This window comes from Belonocnema kinseyi, chromosome 2 (genome assembly GCF_010883055.1).
Source record: "Belonocnema kinseyi isolate 2016_QV_RU_SX_M_011 chromosome 2, B_treatae_v1, whole genome shotgun sequence".
In the NCBI taxonomy this organism is placed as follows: Eukaryota; Metazoa; Arthropoda; class Insecta; order Hymenoptera; family Cynipidae; genus Belonocnema; species Belonocnema kinseyi.
In genome coordinates, this window is record NC_046658.1 from 121,286,541 (window position 1) to 121,306,686 (window position 20,146).

The 20,146-nt window shown below is 24.7% G+C and overlaps 1 protein-coding gene across 1 annotated transcript; it reads right to left on the reverse strand.

Moving 5' to 3' along the window:
• Positions 1-4,702: 4,702 nt before the first annotated feature.
• On the reverse strand, positions 4,703-19,834 carry LOC117167222 (mannose-P-dolichol utilization defect 1 protein homolog). The gene is made up of 5 exons (XM_033351992.1): positions 19,740-19,834; positions 17,993-18,058; positions 14,366-14,498; positions 11,246-11,450; positions 4,703-5,347 (listed from the first exon to the last, which is right to left on the reverse strand). Exons 1-5 carry the CDS (start codon positions 19,825-19,827, stop codon positions 5,102-5,104), a joined length of 738 nt encoding a protein of 245 aa, XP_033207883.1. The 5' UTR covers positions 19,828-19,834; the 3' UTR covers positions 4,703-5,101.
• Positions 19,835-20,146: the final 312 nt, after the last annotated feature.

Genomic DNA, 20,146 nt, shown 5'->3' on the forward strand with positions numbered 1-20,146 from the left:
TGACTAGCAGTAAATGCATGAAAACTATTCGCGCGAAATCGTCTCTGGATTGTTATTTCCTCACCTTGAAAATATAAATAATTTAAAAATACGTTTTTATAAATATTTATAAATATTAAAACAGCATATTCCATATTTTTTTATTTTTGTTCCGTTTATTCTCCAAGTCCCAGTAAAGAAGTAATTTCAAAACAGACAAAAAACAACATTTTTTCGACTGTACATATTGTATAAAAAGGAAAATAATTGAATCAGTTTAAAATTTAATTTATATTTAAAACAGATTAAAAAATTTTTTGATTTAATTTTTGTTTGAATAGTTTTTTCCCCTTTAATTTTCAAACATTTGCAGTAAAAATATTCCACTTTTGGAAAATAGATGAATTTTTAAACAAATAGTTCAATTTTCAAAGTTTAATTTTCAGTCAAAAATTTAATTTAAAAAAAATAAACGAAATTTTAACGAAATAGTTCAATTTTCAGTCAAAGAGATGAATCATAAACTAAAAAATTAATTTTTAACAAAATTGTTTAGCTTTCAACTGAAAAGATAGAATTTTAACTAAAATTATGAATCTGCTACCAAAAGAATGCATTTTTTTATCAAAGTAGTTAATTTTCTAACCAATGAGTTTAATTTTCAACTAGAAAAGAGACATTTTGAACCTAAAATGGAATAGTTAAGTTTAAACGAAAACAAAAAAGTAATTAATTAAAAACGAATTTTTCAAGGAATAATGTAATAACTGATATTTCTATCAAAAATGCTTTCATTTTAAATAAAAAAAAAGAGTTTGTAAGTAAAAAAGACAGACGGAAACAGAATTTCAACAGAATTTTTAAATTAGATACAAAACAGTTGAACTTTCAACCTAAAAGTTAATATTTAAGCGAGCAGTTACATTTTATGACAAAATTTCAAACAAAAAGGATGACTTCTTTACAATATTGTTGAATTTCCATTAAAATAATAAAATTTCTAACCAAATAATAAATTCTTTAACCAAAAAAGTTGAATTCTGAAAAAATAGCAGACTTTTCAACTGAAAATAATTAGTTCAACAAAAACGGTTGGATTTTCCTGTTCAACTAAATAAAAAATGTATAAAAAATAATTTAAGTACTAAAGAATAATAGTTCAAATAAAAATTTTAATGATTTTTTTATACTTTTGCAATATCAGGTTAGAAAACTGCAAATTGAACTTGTACCATTTATCAATAAAAGTCTTCGAAATTGAATATTTTGAAAGTGAATGTGTTTGAAATTAAAAAGTTTTCTTAATTAGAAGCTCTAAAAATTGAAAAATTAAAAAAAAACTACAAATTTTATTATGCAGGAGTCTTTTTATTTAAAGGGTTTCAAATTAAACAAATTTATTTTAAATTGAAGAATCTTGAAACTGGACGATTTCAAATTAAAATTTCGAAAAGTAGATAATTTCAAACTCTTAAAAGTTGAATATTTTCAGGCTAGAATTTTGAAAATTAGATCATTTAAAATTCAAAGGATTTAAAATTGTATTATTTCTAATCAAAAACGTTCGAAATAAAATAATTAAAAATTGAAAACTTTTTTATTCAAATAATTTTCAATTCGAAGGCTATTATAGTTTGAAAAATTGAAAAAGAACTGTGATTTCAAAACTTTTTTATATGCAAACACATGAAAATTTTTAAACTGTTAATTATACTTATATAAATTCAAAATTTTCAATTGCAATTGAAAAAGTATAAGTTAAGAGAGGAAAAAATTGAAAATTGTGCGTTCAAATTGAAAATTTGGAAAAATAAAATTGTAATCATTCATAATTAAAGGAATTATTCAGTTATCAGAGTATCATTTTCAAATAGTTTAGTTTTTATCTAGTTTAATTTTCTTCTTCTAATTTTCCAATCAAATATTTTTCTACTTCAAAATCTTGACCTGAAAATTGGCCAATTTAAAAATATTAGATTAAAAATTAAAAAATTAAGTACAAAGCAAAATTGTTTTAAATATGATTCCAATACTTGAAATTGCACGATTCTTATTCGAATTTTTTTCAAAGTTAAGTTTGAAATGTTAAATGTTTTAAAACATTTATAAATAAAAAAGAATTAAATTTTCAATACTTAGTTCTAAGATCCTATTATTTTTAGAACTTGAATTTGAGAAATTATTATCTTAATTTTTCTTTGTTTTTAATTTTTTTTGGAGACATTTAATTAAAAATGGTTTACTTTGAAGACTTCTTGAATTAGACGTTAAATTGTTTGCATGTTAAATGCGTAAAAAATCATTAGAACGGTTCAAAATTTATTTTAAAATCTTGGCATACTGTTTTAAATTTTTCAAAATTTTAATTATTGCAAATTTTTAATGAATTTCGAATTTTTTTGAAGCTTCTAAATATCTCTTCAGTTTACTCGAATTTTTTCTAAGAATAATAGGTTTTAAATTGTTATTTGTGCATTAAGATTCAAAAATTTGACTTACAAATTAGATTTTTTTAAATAGAATAATTAAATTAAATTAAATCGTAACATTGAAAGTTTTTTTCTTTCATTTTTAATATTTAATTTATAATTACTGATTTTAAATTAGAAGTCAGATATTTCTAAATATTAAGTAGTCATTCTTTTTTTCAATCAATAAATTTCAAATTAAATAGTTTAAAAATGAAATCTTTCTTACTAAAATAATATTTTAAATTTAATAAAAATCTTTAATTATAAATATATTATTTTGAAGTTATTAAAAAAATTAAAAATAGTTTATAACGCTTGAAACAGTCGTTTACATTTGTTTAACTAATACAACTATCCAATTGAAACAGTTTAATTTTTAACGCTAAAATCTGCAAATTCTAAAATTCTCAACTGTTTCCGAATTGTCTGGTAAAATAAATTATTATTCACGTTTTAAATCTTAAAGTACAATTCTAGTTTAAAAACCATTAATTAATTTACATTCACTGTTGATCAACTAAAAATATTTTTTATCAAAAATCTTCGGTTTTAAAACCTTTTTATTTTTAATTGTTTAAGCCATAAAAACTGCATTTTAACATTCTTTACCTTAAAATGTACGCTTAAAAATTAAAAATCTTAAATTAAAAAATTTATAAAGTGAAATGTTTTCTAATTATGCATTCTAAACTAAATAATATCATAATTGAAAAAGATAAAAATTTAACTAACTATTAAAAAACATTATCGAAATAAAGTTCGACCATTTTTTTTTTCTAAAAATTTGTAAAATTCCTGGTAACAAAAATTCACAGCCATTTCCCGGTTTCTTAAAATTCCCGGTTTTCCGGTGCAGTGGCCACCCTGGAACTGAATGATTCCATAATTTAAAAAGTTAACCCTTTGAGACGTGAATTTTTTTTCATTTATTATATTGTTATTTTGAGATTTATATAAATATTTTGGGGCCTCTCATTCCGATTCTGACGTCAGAATTGTAAAATTCAAAATGGCGGATCCAATATGGCGACTGTATTAGGCTAAATTCCAGTTTTTTTTTATATTGGCATAAAATGAACGTCGTAACTAAAATACCGGGAGGCGCCGATGCAAAAAAAAGGGTGAATAGGCAAGGCAATCATTATAATTATACCTTTTATTAACGTTAAAGTTCGTGATCAATGAAGGTAACAAGAGTGCGCAGAACGTCTTCTTATATAGAAATCGGCGAAGCAAAGCTAAGCGTCGTCGAATTTTGTAATTCTGATATCAGAATCGTAATCAGCGACAAAAAAAAAACCCGTAAATCGAGTTTTATACTGACTGTAACAAAAGTTGCCAATTTCGTAAAAAATGGTTGCTATTTTGTAGGAGCTATTTTGAACTTTTAAAATCTGACATCAGAATTGTAATCAGCGACCTCAAAACCCCCCATAAATCGAGTTTTATACTCATTGTAACAAAATTCGCAAATTTCTTAAAAAATGGCTGCCATTATGTGGCCGCCATTTTCAATTTTTAAATTCTGACATCAGAATCGTAAACAGCGACCCCAAAAACCAAATAATCGAGTTTACGTTCATTGAGAAGTTATCTATGTCTCAGAATCTTTTCTAGACGAACATAATAAAAAAAACTCTATTTTTGCATATTCTGGAATTTTTTTTTAAAAACCGTCCTACGAAAAATTCTGCAAAAAATATATTGTTTAGTTCAATGTTAGAGATATTTGCAAAAAAAATGTTAAATCTCAAGGACTTGTAGTTTAGGCACAGCCGAATTCATTTTTAAAAAAACGAGATTTTCGAGTTTTAATTATTTATAACTAATGAGTAATTAACAAATTCACATACTTTTTTGTGCTAGTTGTACTCCTTACATCCCCAAGAGTTTATTAAAAAATAGGATTCGTATTTATATGTCCACGCGAACTAGAAATCCAATAAAAACTTAGGAGTAGTAGGTGGGACGTATACGTCCCACTGCGCCGCAAAGGGTTAACAATTGAAATAAAAATTAAAATAAAATTTATTTTAAGTTGCACTATATACGACGTGATTTGAAATGTGTGATATTTCAAGTAAATGTATCTATTTTTCTTCTAAAAATCTTTAAAATTCCGGGTCAAAAAATAAATTTACTGTCATTTTCCGGTCTCAAAAAATCGCCGGTTTTCCGGTCCAGCGACCACCCTGCATCCTGTAAAAGACAATAATAATAATAATAATAATAATAATAAGGAAATACGCAGATAATTTTTAATTAAATTTATTATTAAAATCCCTGCTCTCGGCTCTTTTGGCCACAATAATTACAAGTTTAACCTCCTTTAATTCCAGATATACATTTAAATTATAGATACCGATATATCGCGTGACTAATTAATTGTAGAGTAAAAAAGTATCTACAACATTATTTAAAATATAAAGTCTTTCCTAAATTTTCTCGTCCCATTGAGGCTCAATATTGAACTATATATTACTATTTACATGCATTTAATCCTTGTAAACTTTGCGCCTTGCATAGACACAAAGTTTTCATAAAGAAAGAGGAAAATTGCCCTCAAAATATTTTTAAAAAATCCCTTTAAAATGAAATTGATCTGATTAAAAAATGATAAATCGGTTACGAAATGCATGTCTCTGAAAGTCTTATTGTTTCTTTTTTCCCGATTTGACTGGTTTCTTTGGTTGCACATTCCAGTAGTAGATAATTTGCGAAGCGATAAGAGCGTTTGCTGAAGTGGAACAGACAAACATCGCTATCATAGTCGAGTCTCCAGTTTCTTGAATAGATGTGAAAATTCTTGCCAGGGAACCGAAGAAGAGCATGAAACCTGTCACTGCAGAGAGTTGACCTGTATTTCCATTCGAATAATTCGTATAGGCTTGCATTAGCTGAAACGCGATGAAAGAGACGAATTTTAAACAAAATAGTTCAACTTTTCACCAAATAATTAAATGCTACAGTCAAAAAGACGAATTTTTCGAAGAAAGTGGAATTTTTAACAAAATTTTTTTAATTAAAACCATGATATGGTAAATTTTCAACCAAGAAAGTTGACTCTTCCACCATAAGGATGAAGTTTTAAGCTAAAGAGAAAAATTGTTTAAAAAACAGTTTGATTTTTGACAGAAAAAAATAATTGTAATAAACTATTTGATTTTCCAACAAAAAGAATCATTTTTGTTGCCAAATAGTTGAAATTGCAACTAAAAAAGGTACGCTTTTAAACAAAAAATAGAATCTTTAAATTTTCAGCTTAAGAATCTAATTTATAAAAAATTCAAGCCAAAAAGACGAATTTTCAACAAAAGATATGAATTATCTACGAAAAAGTGGAATTTTCAACTTATGACGGATATATTTTCAACCAAAAATAGAATAATTAAATTTTCAGATAATACATAATTTTTAATTAAAAAAGAACGAATTTTTAATAAAATAATTATATCCTCAACAAAATAAATGATTTTTCAACAAGAAACGTTTTTAACCAAAAACAGAATTTTTAAATTTTCAGCTTAAAAAAATAATGAAAAAAAAATTTTTTTCAACCGGTTGAAATGGACCCGAAGAGACGAATTTAAAAAAAAAGTTGAACTTTTCACCAAATGGTTCAATTTTCCAGTCAAAAAGGCAATTTTTTTCGAAGAAAATTAAATTTTCAACAAGAAAATTTTAAATTAAAACCGAGAAAGATAAATTTTCAGCCAAGAAAGATGACTTTTCTATCATGAGGATGAAGTTTCAAACTAAAGAGAAAAATGGTTTAAAAAACTGTTTCATTTTTGACAAAAAAAAATAATTTTAATAAGCTATTCGAATTTCCAACATAAATAATAATTTTTGTTGACAAATAGTTGAAATTGCAACTAAAAAAGGTAAGTTTTTAATCAAAAACAGAATTTTTAAATTTTCAGCTTACAAAAAGAATGAAAAAAAGAATTTTCAACCGGTGGAAATGGACCCGAAGAGACGAATTTAAAAAAAAAGTTGAACTTTTCACCAAATGATTCAATTTTGCAGTCGAAAAGACGATTTTTTTCGAAGAAAGTTGAATTTTCAACAAAAAAATTTTTAATTAAAACCGCGAAAGATAAATTTTCAGCCAAGAAAGATGACTTTTCTACCATGAGGATGAAGTTTCAAACTAAAGCGAAAAATGGTTTAAAAAACTGTTTCATTTTTGACAAAAAAAAAAAATTTTAATAAGCTATTCGAATTTCCAACAAAAATAATAATTTTTCTTGACAAATAGTTGAAATTGCAACTAAAAAAGGTAAGCTTTTAAACAAAAAATTGAATCATTAAATTTTTAGCTTACGAACCTAATTAAAAAAAAATGGAACCAGTTAAATTCAACCCAAAAAGACGAATTGTCAACAAAAGATATGACTTATCTACGAAAAAGTGGAATTTTCTTCTTATAATTGATACATTTTCAACAAAAAATAGAATAATTAAATTTTCAGATAATAAATAATTTGTAACTAAAAAAGAACGAATTTCCAACAAAGTAGATTATTTTTCAACAAACAAGATTAGTTTTCTACCCAAAAAGACGAATTCTCCATAAACCTTTAAATTGTCAATTTAAAAAGCCGACTGTTTTAGAAAAGAGTTGAATTTAAAACGGGAAAGATAAATTTTCAACAAGGAAGTCAATTTTTCAACTAAGAAGGACGAATTTTCAGACAAATAGTTGAAACTGAAACTAAAAGATACGTTTTTAACCAAAAACAGAATTTTTACATTTTCAGCTTAAAAAAACTAATTTAAAAAAATAAATTTTTAACCAGTTGAATTGGACCCTGAAGAGATGAATTTTAAACAAAATAGTTGAACTTTTCACCTAATAGTTCAATTTTCAAGTCGAAAAGATGATTTTTTTCAAAGGCAGTTGAATTAAAGAAAATGTACAACTAAAACCAAGAAAGATAAATTTTCAAAGAAGAAAGATGACTTTTGTACCATAAGGATGTAGTTTCAAACTAAAGAGAAAAATGGTTTAAAAAGTAATTTCATTTTTGACAAAAAAAATATAACTTTACTAAACTATTTGAATTTCCAACAAATTGATTTAATTTTTAACACAAGAGTTACATTTTTACTAAAAAAGTCCATTTTCAACCAGGAAAGACAAAACAGTTGAATTATCGAAAAAAAGAGGAATTTTTAACAAAATATTTAAATCCTCAACAAAGTAGATAAATTTTTAATAAAGAAGAATAATTTTCTATCCAAAAAGACGAATTTTCCATAAACATAAATTAATTTTTAACTAAGAAAGAACGAATTTTCAACAAAATAATTTAATCCTCAACAAAACAGATGATTTTTCAACAAAGAAGATTAATTTTCTACCCAAAAAGACGAATTTTCCATAAACAGTTAAATTTTCAAGTTAAAAAGCCAACTGTTTTAGTAAAGAGTTGAGTTTTAAAACGGAAAAGATGAATTTTCAACAAGAAAGTTAATTTTTAAACTAAGGACGAATTTTCAGCCAAATAGTTGAAATTGAAAGATCAGTTTTTAAAAACGAAAATAGAATTTTTTAATTTTCAGGTTAAAAAACTAATTTTAAAAAAATAAAAAGAATTATTAACCAGTTGAATTGGACCCTGAAGGGTCGAATTTTAAACAAAATAGTTGAACTTTTCACCAAATAGTTCAATTTTCAAGTTCAAAAGATGCTTTTTTGAAAGGTAGTTGAATTTTCAAATACATTTCAAATATAACTTTAATAATCTATTTGAATTTTCAACAAAATTAATTATTTTTTAACACAAGAGTTAAATTTTCAACAAAAAAGTCCACTTTCAACCAAGAAAGTCAAAACAGTTGAATTCTCGATAAAAAGATTTTTCAAGAAAGAAGAATAATTTTCTACCCAAAAAGACGAATTTTCCACAAAGCAGTTAAATTTTCAAGCTAAAGAATCGAATGTTTTAGAAAAACAGTTGACTCTTACAATGGGAAAGATGATTTTTTAACAAGAAATTTAATTTTCACCCAAAATGTATTTTAAGTCAAATAGTTGAAATTTCAACTAAAAAGATACGTTTTTAAACAAAAAATATAATCTTTACATTTTCAGCTTAAGAACCTAATTTAAAACAATATAACCAGTTAAATTCAACCCAAAAAGACGAATTTTCAACAAAAGATATGAATTTTCTACGAAAGAATGGAATTTTCAAAAAAAAAAAGATTTTTTAACAAAATAATTAAATGCTCGAAAAAATACATGAATTTTCAACAAAGAGGATTAAATTTCTACACAAAAAGACGAAGTTTTCATAAACAGTTTAATTTTCAAGCTTAAAAGTCGACTGTTTCAGAAAAGAGTTGACTTTTAAAACGGAAAAGATGAATTTTCAATAAAAAAGTTAATTTTCAACTAAGAAAGACGAATTTTCAGCCAAATAGTTGGAATTGAAACAGAAAGATACGTTTTCAAAACCAAAAATAGAATCTTTAAATTTTCAGCTAAAATAACTAATTTTCAACAAAATATATGAGTTTTATACGAAAGAGTTGAACTTTTAACTTATAAAAGATAAATTTTCAGATAAGAAATTAATTTTTAAACAATAAAAAAATTTTTTAAACAAAATAATTAAATACTCAACAAAATAGATAAATTTTCAAAAAAGAAGATTAACTTTCTACCCAAAAAGTAGAATTTTCCAAAAAAACAATTGTATTTTCAAGCTAAAAAGTCAAATGTATTTGAAAACTGCCGATTTTTAAATCCGAAAAGTTGCATTTTCAATAAGAAAGTTAATTTTCAATCAAGAAAGATAAATTTTCTGACAAATAGTTAAATTACAAATAAATTTTCAACGAAAAATGGAATAGTTAAATTTTCTAATAAAAAATTGATTACAAAAAAAATAGAGACAACAAATGTTTAACGAAATAGTTAAATTTGCAACCAAACAGGTGAATGTTTAAAAAAATTGCCAGCAAAGTAGTACAATATTCAACCAAGTAGTCGAAATTTCAACAAACAAAAAAAGAATTTTTAATATAAATTATGAATATTCAATTTAACAAATTAATTTTTAGCAAAAGAACATTCATTTTCTAATAAAAATAGACGATTTAGTTGAACTTTCAACTAAAAAAGATCAATTTCCCACCAAAGAGTTGAATTTTGAATAAAAAAATATCATTTTTCAGCCAAAAATGGAATAGATAAATGTTCAAGGAAAATTAATTTTAAATCAAAAATGAAAAAAATTTTGAATAAAGAAAGATGAATTTTCAACCAACTAGTTGAATTTTCAAATAAAAAATATACGTTTACAAACCAAAAATAGAATCGCTAAATTTTCAGTTTAAGAAACTAATTAGAAAAAAAATGTAAGCCAGTTGAATTCAACCCAAAAAGACCAATTTCAACAAAATACATTCATTTTGTAGGGAATAGTAGAATTTTTCACTCATTTTAACAACAACAAAAAAACGAATTTTCAACAAAATATTTAAATTATTAACCGAAAAATCAAAAGAAGAATTTTTAAAGTAAGAAGTTCAGATGAGTTTTCAACGAAAATTATGAATCTTAAAAGAAAGAACTTTGAACAAAATCTTTTTTAACCAGGAAGATTAATATTTTACAAAAAAGACGAATTTACCACAAAATACATTAGTTTTCAACCCAATAATTTAACTTTCAACCAAACAATTGAACGTTTAACTATACCATAAAGTATATTTTAAGCCAAAAATGTAAAAGTTAAATTTTCGGTTAAGAAAATTAATTTTCAATAAAAAATTAAACGACTTTTTAACAGAATAGTTAATTTTTTCAATCAAAGATATTAATTTAAAAAAATTCAACATTCAACCAAATAGTTGCATTGTTAACCAAAAGGATGATTTTTTAATCACAAAGATGAAGTTTTAATTAAAAAAGATACGTTTTTAATTAAAAATGGAAACGTTAAATTTTCAACAAAAAAAAGGGAATTTTCAGCCAGTAAAATTTATCCCAAAAGACACATTTCCTAAGAAAAAATTGTATTTTCAATCAAAAGTGTAATCATTTATTTTTCAGATAGAAAAATTAATTTTTACCTAACAAAAAATACGAATTTTCAACAAAATACATGAAAGGATTTTTCAAGAATATAGTTAAGTTTAAAAACAAAAATATGAATTTTCAAAACAGTTCAACACTCAATTAAATAGTTAAATTTTCAACCATAAATATGATTTTCGAAGCATAATATTAATGCTCTACCAAAAAAGATGCATTAAAAAAAAACATAAATTTTCATCGAAATAGTTATATTTTCAACCGAACAGTTGAAGTTCATAACGAAGAAATAAATTCTCAACCATAAATGAGATAGTTCAATTTTTAGTTTAAAAAAATTCATTTAAAAAAAAAATGAAAAAAAATACAAATTTCAACCATACAGTTGAATTTTTTACCAAACAAAACGAATCCCAAACCAACAATATAATACTGCACTTCTCAACCCAAAAGAATTAAATTTTGACCAAAAAGGGTTAGATTTTCTTATTTGGTTACATTAATTCAGTTAGCATTTAAGAAAAAAAAATGAAAAAAGGCTCAATTATTTTGAAAACAGAGAAAAAATAATTTTTGTAAATGGGAAAAGATGAGAATATTGGAAAGAATGTAAAGTCTGAAATATTAAAGTGATTTTTAAACTTGTTAAGTAATTTTTGAGCTCTATCGTGGCCCCTAATAAAATTATTTATTTATTTGTTGTAAATTAATATGACGTCCGTAGGAAATTTTTGAATAAACTCACCCTGCTCATAAGGACAATAGGAATAACCATTGCTTGTCCAACCCAGAGAATATGCAAAGGAACAGAGTTGCTGACAACTGCAACAATTACTCCTATGTAAGCTGCAAGAAATGCAGTTGCTTTCGCAGTATGCCCACCATAATGCATCACCAACATCACAATTGCTAGAGTTTGTATTAATAAAAATACTCCATCGCCCCAGGCACTATAAAAAAATTGTTACTAATTACTAAAAACAATTTATGGTTTAGTAATTATTCAGGGTGGACATTTTTATTGCCAGAAAAAAATCCCGGTTTGCAAAAATGTCTTCCGGTCATTGAAATTAAAACGATCAAACTGCTAAAGTCAGAGAATTTTTCACTGCATTAATAAAAACTAAACTGAAAATTAAAACAATGAAAATTGAACTCTTCGGAAATTTTATTATTCAAATAAAGCTTACAAAAATGTTCATTCAAACACTTTCAATTCACTTGATAACTCGATAATGTTGTTTTTATTCTAAAATATTTCAGGCTCTTTGAAATAGCTTTAAATTAATAAAAATAATAAATAAGTTCCTTGGGATTTTTTAAACATTTAAAACCCTTTTCAAAATTCCTTCGAAGTTTTAAAAATACACTAAAATATTTCAAATTCCTGGAAATCTTTTGAACCTTTTTAAAGCTCTTGGAAATTCCTTCGAATTTTTAGAATTACTGTAAATTATTTAAAATAACTTAAATTATCAAACTATTAAAATTTATAAAAAATTACTGGGCATTTTTTAAAATATCCTAAAATCTTTAAAAATTTCACAGAATCTTTAAAAATATCCTGAAATATTTCAAAACAATTCAAAACAATGAAAAAAACAGGTACATAATATATATTGAATACTAATTAACCCATCAGTTATTTATTGAAAAATGTGACTACAGTGACTTTATCAGGGTGGCGATTCGGCGGACGTTTTCCAATTTTCGGTAATTTTCCGGTCAAGTTTTTCAATTTGCCCGGTCAAGTAGAAGTAACATATTCATATTTTATCTCAAAACGCAAATACTTATTTCAAATCATGACCTTCATTCTGAACAACCTTTAACATAACAGAGCAAAATATTGCAAAATAAATGAAAATTCAAATAAATTTGTGAATCTTCAAATGGAATAGTGGAGTTTTAAACCAAACAGATGGATTTTCAACGAAAATGATTAATATTTAACTCAAATACTTGAATTTTTAACAAAAAATATGAATTTCTGAACAATAATATTAATTTTCTACAAAAAGTACAATTTTTCAATAAAATGCATGAATTTTAAGTAAATAGTTAAATTTTTAATCAAAGAAGTGAAATTTTTCACCAAATAATTGAATTTTGAACTAGAAAATAATCAATTTTTAACAGAAAATGGAATAGTTACATTTTTAGCATAAGAATTAAGTTCCATCTTAACTGATGAATTTTAAATAAAATTATGAATCCTTAACTGGAATAGTAACATTTTACTTAAAAAAAATGAGTTTCCAACTGAAACAATGAATCTCAGTGAAAATCAGTGTTCCACCAAAAAAGACAAATTTTCGAATAAAAAAGATTAGTTTTCAACGAAAAATAAAATTTACAGTCATAAAATTAATGCTAAGCCAAAAAAATTAATTTTTAACGAAAATTATTGAATATTGAACCGGAATAGTATTTTCAGTTGAAGAAAACAAATATTTTGAACCAAAAAAGAAACAAGTTTTCAATAAAATAGCTCATTTTTAAACCAAAGAAATGAATTTTTAATTCAAATGACGAATCTTTCAACAAAATTAATTTTCAATAATTATGAATATTTAACTGGAATACTTGCATTTTCAACCAAAAAGAAGAATTTTTGAATAATGCGATTAACTTGGAAATAAAAAATCATTTTCTAACAAATAAGCCGATTTTCTACCAAAAAGTTGATTCTTTAACAAAATACGTGAATTTTCAACTAAATAAATGAATTTTCAATCTAAATAGACAAATTTACATCGAAATTGTTACATTTTTAACTAGAAAAGGTCAATTTTCCACTCAAAATGGAACGGTTAAATTAAAATTAAAATGATGAAACTTTAACGGCAAATTTGCATTTTCATTTAAAAAAGATAAAATCTCAACCAAAAACAGATTAGTTGAATTTTCAGTTAAAAATATAATTCTTAACAACAACAAAATCAGATTTCCAGAAAAATACTTAAAGTTTCTACTGAAATAGTTAAATTTTTAGTTGACAATTGGATTTTCAACAAAGAAGTTACATTTTTTAAAAAATTAATGAATTTTCAATTAAAATGAATTTTTCAACAAAAAAATTAATTTTAAACAAAAGAATTTAGTTTTGAAACGCTAGTAGTTGAACTTTCATGAAAAAAGGTAACTTCGTAAAGAATAATGTAAAAAATTTATATTATAATTCAGAAATATTTTCTCTTCGAAATAATACTTCTAATTTAAAAACTACTTGAAGTACTCTGTTTTTCTAAAATTTGGAAAAAGAAACATTTAAATTGAGACGAATTTTGACTTTGACCAGATTTTTTAAACTCTTTTCTTCTAAACTCTAGTTTTAATTCTTAAACAAAATTCCCGCTCCATGTCAAAAATTCCCTATTCCAATTGAAATTATAATTATTTACTAAAACTACTAAATTGACCAAAATTATTAAAATAATGACAACTTGAATTTTGCTACGATCAGGAGTAAATTCCCGGTCAAGTCACCGCCCTGTTTATCATAAAAAAGTAACTAAAAAGTGATTTGAGAAAAAACTGTTTTACAGTTACTTCTTACAGAAATCCCCTGATTTTTGGTAATCTTTAAATGACTAAAAAATAAAAAAATAAAATATATCCAAAATTCCAAATGCTAAATCATTTTCACACGCTTAGCTTGACCTTTCTGCATGATTTGAAATAGCATCCAAATTCAAATCCAAATTGGCTAATTAGAAAGAGTAAAAGTTTTCTAGTCAATCTTTTATTTCAAATCTAAGAAATTTAAGTCTGAACTTGTATGTCACGGCAAATTCAAATAAATGCCCTCCTTGTAATAACTGATGAAATACAAATTAATAATTTCCGTTAAATGTGCGCTTACCTAAATGGAAATTGACTGGCAAAGCTGTAAGATACCATTGCCGTAATTGCGAATAAGTCTAGCATTACGCTGACAAAGTTGATTCCTTCGGCACTTTTATTGTTAAGAATTTTAACAATCTGCGGTACTTTTACTGGAAGGTTGAAAAACGATATCATCAGATGGCGGAATTTAACTTTTTATGGTAACAAAATTTATTTCATTTTTTAGCTAGCCAAGAAAGTTTGATCTTAATTCGGAAAATAATTTTTTTGGAAAAATATGAGAAAGGACTTCTTTCACTCTAAAATTCATAACTTTTTAAGTTTTTGATATTTTTACTTAAAATTTTACTTGAATACTTCCGAGATAGGGCACTTTAAAAATAAAATTAGTGTTATAATTTTCGTTCCAAAGAAGGTATTTATTCTAAAAAATAACAGCTTCAATTTAATGAAAAATGAAACACCGTAAATTGCGTGTTTGAACGATTTTATTTATCTTAAACTGCGTATAAAAATTATAAAAATCAAAATTATGTGAAAATGACATAGAAAAATAGGTTTTCATGCCATTTTTTAATGTGGTGCCATATGTTCCATTTTCTTAAATTTGGTGCGTTTTGTTAAAGCACAAATAAGTCGCTGGGTGTTAGACACCCAGTATGCCCTTTAAGGGTTCATTATCAATAAATTATTTAATTAGATATTATCTAATAAATTCAAATAAAAAGCGTTTCTTAAGTGAATTTTTTTATAAATTCAAAGGGTGTAATCGGAAAAAGCATTTTTTGTTTATTTAGTAACAAATTCAAAAGTTGGATAAAAAGGGCTGATTGTGTGTTTCATTATCCAGAAATTATCTGCTTGATTCGGGAAAAGCGTTTCTTATTCAGGGTGTCTAGAGATTCTTAGGAACGAAATTCAAGGTCCTTTTTCTAGGTCAAGAAATCAGAATTTTCCAGGTCTCTTTTTTTACATCAAATAATGAAATAAACGTTTGTTATGCATGTAAAAAATGAGCCATTTTATTTTTTATTGGCCGAAAATTTCTAAAGAAAGCCGAATCGTAAATAAACAAATTCTTAATTTTTTGCGAATATGAGTTGTGTTTGTGAAATCTTTAGGAATATTTTAAAATCTTTGTGGTGTCTTTGAAATCATTAAACTCTCTGTGAAGTATTACGAACCTTAGTAAAAGCTTAAAATTTTTGTGAAATCTTTGAGAATATTTTGGCATTTTTCAAAGCTTTTGTAAAATCTTTAAAATTCTTGAAATCTTTGTGAACTCTTTCTTTCATCTTTATTTGCGATCTTTTGAAATCCTTATTAATTCTATAAAGAAATTGTGAAATCTGCTCTAAGTCTTTTGTATTCGTTTGAAATCACTGGAGTATTTGAAATATTTGTGAAATCTTTATGAAATTTGTTGTAATTGCTTACAATTACTGGAATATTTAAAATATTTGTTCAATATTTTGAAATCTTATAAAAAATTTTTATATCGTTTAAAATATTTGAAATGTTTTTAAATCTTTGAAATCTTAAAAGCTTTTAAGCCCTTGAAAGATTTGAAATCTACGAAAACTTTGTGACCTTTTTTTAAATCTTTATAAAATCCTTGAAATATTTTTGAAATGTTTCTTTAGTCTTTGTTCGTGAAATTATTTCTGTTTGTTTGAAATTATTGAAATCTTTTCAAATCTTCTCAAATTTGTTGCAAGCTTTTGAAATCATTAAAAATCTTTTAAATGTTTTGAAATCTTTGAAATCGGGTGTACCAGATTCCCTTTTTGGAATCTTTGAAATTTTTGAAACCCTTAAGAATTCTTTAAAATATTTGATAAATCTTTTGTGATTGTTTGAAATCTTGTCAAACATTTTCAAATCGTTTAAAATCTTTGAAATCTGGTGTACTGATGAAATATTTTGACATCTCCCCCAAAAAAATGTGGAAGTTATTTAAAATCTTTGAAATGTTTTGAAATCTTTAAAATCTTTGTACAATGTTCGAAATCTTACCGAAATGTTCGAAACCTTTGTGAATTCGTTGGAGTTATTTAAATTATTACAAATCTGGGTGAAATATTTTGATATCTTCTAAGAAATTTTGAAATTGTTTTAAATCTTTGAAATGATTTGAAATCTTAGAAATGTGGTTTAATATACCCTTTTTAAAATATTTAAACTCTTTTGTAAGTTTTAAAATCTTTGTGAAATGTTCCAAATCTTTATAAAATGTTCGAAATCTTTGGGGAATTTTTGCGAAAACTTTTTAATGTAGTGTACACGCTTTTTTTGAATGTTTGAAATCCTTGAAATCTTTGTAAAATATTTTGTATTCGTTGAAATCATTGAATTATATGAAATATTTTAAGATCTTCTAGAATGTTATGAAACTGAATTCACTGAATTAAAATCTAAATTTTAAACTAATAATTTTTATAATTAATAAGTTGAAAACCTCAAAAAAAAACTGCCTTGAAATATCTTTATTTACTCTGTGATAAACAAAAGATAAATTATATGTTGACGAATAAGAAAAATTTCAGTAGAAAGATTTGTTCTAAACGAGATGTTTCTTTCATAATAGGCTAAAAGATTTAAATTACTCTTCGCATTTCGATAAAATTACTGTTTTAAAAGAATGAACCCAGTTTAATTTTTAACGGTGAACTCTGAAAATTGTTAAAATTTGAATGGATTTAGAATCGTCTTAACAAATCAATTATTGTTCACTCTTTGATATTTTAAGTACAGTTCCATTTTAAAAACAATTAATTCATTTATATTTAAAGTTATTCAAATAAAAATCTTTTTATATAAAAAAACTTCGATTCCAAACGCTTTTAATTTCGAATTGTTTAATTCTTCCAAGACTGCATTTTAATATTCTTTCAATTAAAAATGTAGGCTTCAGAATAAAATTCCAAAATGGAAAATTTTGTTCAATAAAAGATTTTCTACTCCCGCATTATAAACTGAATGATATCATAATTAAAGAAGATAAAAATTCAGTAGCGAAGCAAGTCAATGCAACTAATTATTTTTTAAATTGCTAAAATCAAAACCTGATTTTTTATTTACAAATATAAAATTTAAATCTGGAAAGGGTTTATTTTGTGTTTAATTAGAAACAAATTTAATGGTTGAATCTGGAAAAGCGTTTTTAATGTTTTTTTAAATAAAAATTCAAGGGTTGGATCGAATAAGGAAGTTTTAATGTTTATTTGTTAACAAATTCAAGAGCTGGATTAAAAGGGCCTTTTTTGTATTACATTAAATTTTTAAAAGGATGTTATCGATAAAAGCCGTTATTTGTGATTATTTATTAACTAATTCAAGAGTTGGATCGGAAAAGGGTATAATGGAAAAATCCAAATATATTAAAAAGTTATTTCTACATGGATTGACTATAGCAATGTAAAAGATATTATTGTCTTAAGGCACAATTAAAAAAATTTTCCGGCTGGCCAGTTTCAAAAATTATTCCAGGGCCAAATTTCAATCCCAAACCCGCCCTGCCTTATTTGCATCATCATTTTATGTAACGAATCATATCACAAAAGATAGCAAGATATGTTATCTAAAAAAAAATAATTAAAACAATCGCTTTTTTTATACTGATTATACCAATTAAAATACTTACCAAGTAACGATCCTAAAATAATTGCTATTCCTAGGCCTTTGCTCAGTGTGGCTTTGAAACACTCCACTGAAATATAAGAAAATTAATAATATAAATTGAAATACGTAAATTATAGGTGAAAATCAAAGAGTAGGAATTATTCGATTTTGAAAAGAATGTTGAAAATAATGATTTGTGAGGTGAAAAAGTACATTTTTATTTTATAATGATAACTTTTTGCATTGAATGACAAACGAGACGAATTTTCAAAAAGAAGATTAATCTTTTACACAAAAAGACGAATTTTCAACCAAATACATGAATTGTCCACAAAACAGTCGAATTTTTCTCCAAACACTATGAATTTGTAACAAACAAAAAATGTATATCAAGTAGTTAATTTGCCAAATAAATAGTTTAATTTTTAAGCAAATAGTTAAATTTTCTACTAAAATAGTAGATTTTTCAACTAAAAAACATACGCTTTTAGCAAAAAATAGAATAATTGCATTTTTATCACTTTATGCATTAAAAAATAATTTTAGATGAAGTTAATTTTTCAAATAGTTAATAAATAAAAAAACAAGAAGTTTTCATCCAAAAATAGAATTTTTACATTTTCAGTTAAAAAAAATAAATTTCCAACAAAAACACGAATTTTCTGTCACTTAAATCGAATAAAAAAGACGAACTTCCCACAAAACAGTTGAATTTTCCACCTGACACTAGGAATTTTCGACCTATGAAACAACTGAATTTTCAATAAAAGAACATAATTTCCAACTATGTAGTTTAATTTCCTACATATTGCTGAATTTTGAAGCCACAAAGACGATTTTTTGTACTAAGCAGTTGAATTGTTAAACCGAAAAGATGAATCCTCAATGAAACCCGTATTACTTGATATTTCAACCGAAAACTATTAAAATTTTAAATAAAAAGCAATTTAATTTACTCAAAAAATACGAATTTTCAGGAAAATAGTTGAATTTTTATATAGAAAAGATCAATATTAGATAAAAAAATATCAATTTTGAACTAAACATAGAAGTTACATTTTCAGTTCAAAGAAAAAACTGGTTTTATTTTCAACTCTATTCTGAAATTCAGGTAACAATTCCAAGTATCAGGGCCTAAAATGTTTCGAATTTTTGACAAAATACCTTTTTAGGATTCAATTTGAAACGTTTTACATTCCTAAATTTTTAACAGAATTGTTGAATTTCCAACCAAATAGCTGGTCTTTCTAACTAAATAGTTAAATTTTTAACAAAACACATTAGTTTTTAACCAAATAATTATTAAAACTTTATTATAAATACATATTGTTCACTTTTCTTTTTTATATTAAGGAAGTGAAAAAAGTGACTTTTTGGGATATTTAGTGACTTTTTTATTAACTGTAATTAATTACAGCTACAAGCAACGTAAATGTACTTATATTTACTAAAAAACAAGTAACCTGCCCAAAAATGATCATTTCTCATATGTTATTAATTAATTATCATTGTAAATGCAATAAAAATGTAAATTACTAAATCATATACACTTTTACAAATGCACTTAAGGCGATATTTAATACACAAAACCGGAAATAAATCTTATATTAACGAATCGCATAACTAAATAAGCTTGAATTACGCGCCACATAACCTGCCTATGTGGCTTCATGTCAAGTCTGACATTCCGATTTAGAGAGAAACACTGAATGCACAAAATATTTTTCTCTATGAATCACAGAATTGAGTAAAAGGCACATTTTACTCACCGTGTGCAAAATCATACTCTTCAAAATACCGTTTCATACATTGTTCTGAAAATAAGAACGAAGACACCTTCTGTATAATATTCGCCATTTTGCAACACTGCGTGTGACTGCATGATTTTGAACAACGTAGTTCATACTTATCGTAGAGCTTCCACCCCCCTATTTTTGAGAACTTTTTGAACTGCGCTTGCGTCGCGCGCGCGAATTTTAAATTATAAACATATTCAAATTTAAAATTCATGATAAATAATGATTGGGAAATGCATCAAAAGTAATTTCTTAATGCTAAAGTAGAATTTTGAAGTGACAAAAGAAAAAATAATGTGATTTTATTGCAAAAAACGTTATTAAATCTGACTTCAGAAGAAACAATATTCTTAAATCAATTTTGGTAATTTTCGTAATTT

Bases quoted from the DNA above. Each gene is read 5' to 3' on its own strand.
- LOC117167222 (XM_033351992.1), bottom strand. From the start codon at position 19,827: ATGGCGAATATTATACAGAAGGTGTCTTCGTTCTTATTTTCAGAACAA. The intron at 14,499-17,992 runs GTAAGTATTTTA...TCAACCTTCCAG, and splicing joins TATTTTAGGATCGTTACTTG to TAAAAGTACCGCAGATTGTT. The intron at 11,451-14,365 runs GTAAGCGCACAT...ATTTTTTTATAG, and splicing joins GCCAGTCAATTTCCATTTAG to TGCCTGGGGCGATGGAGTAT.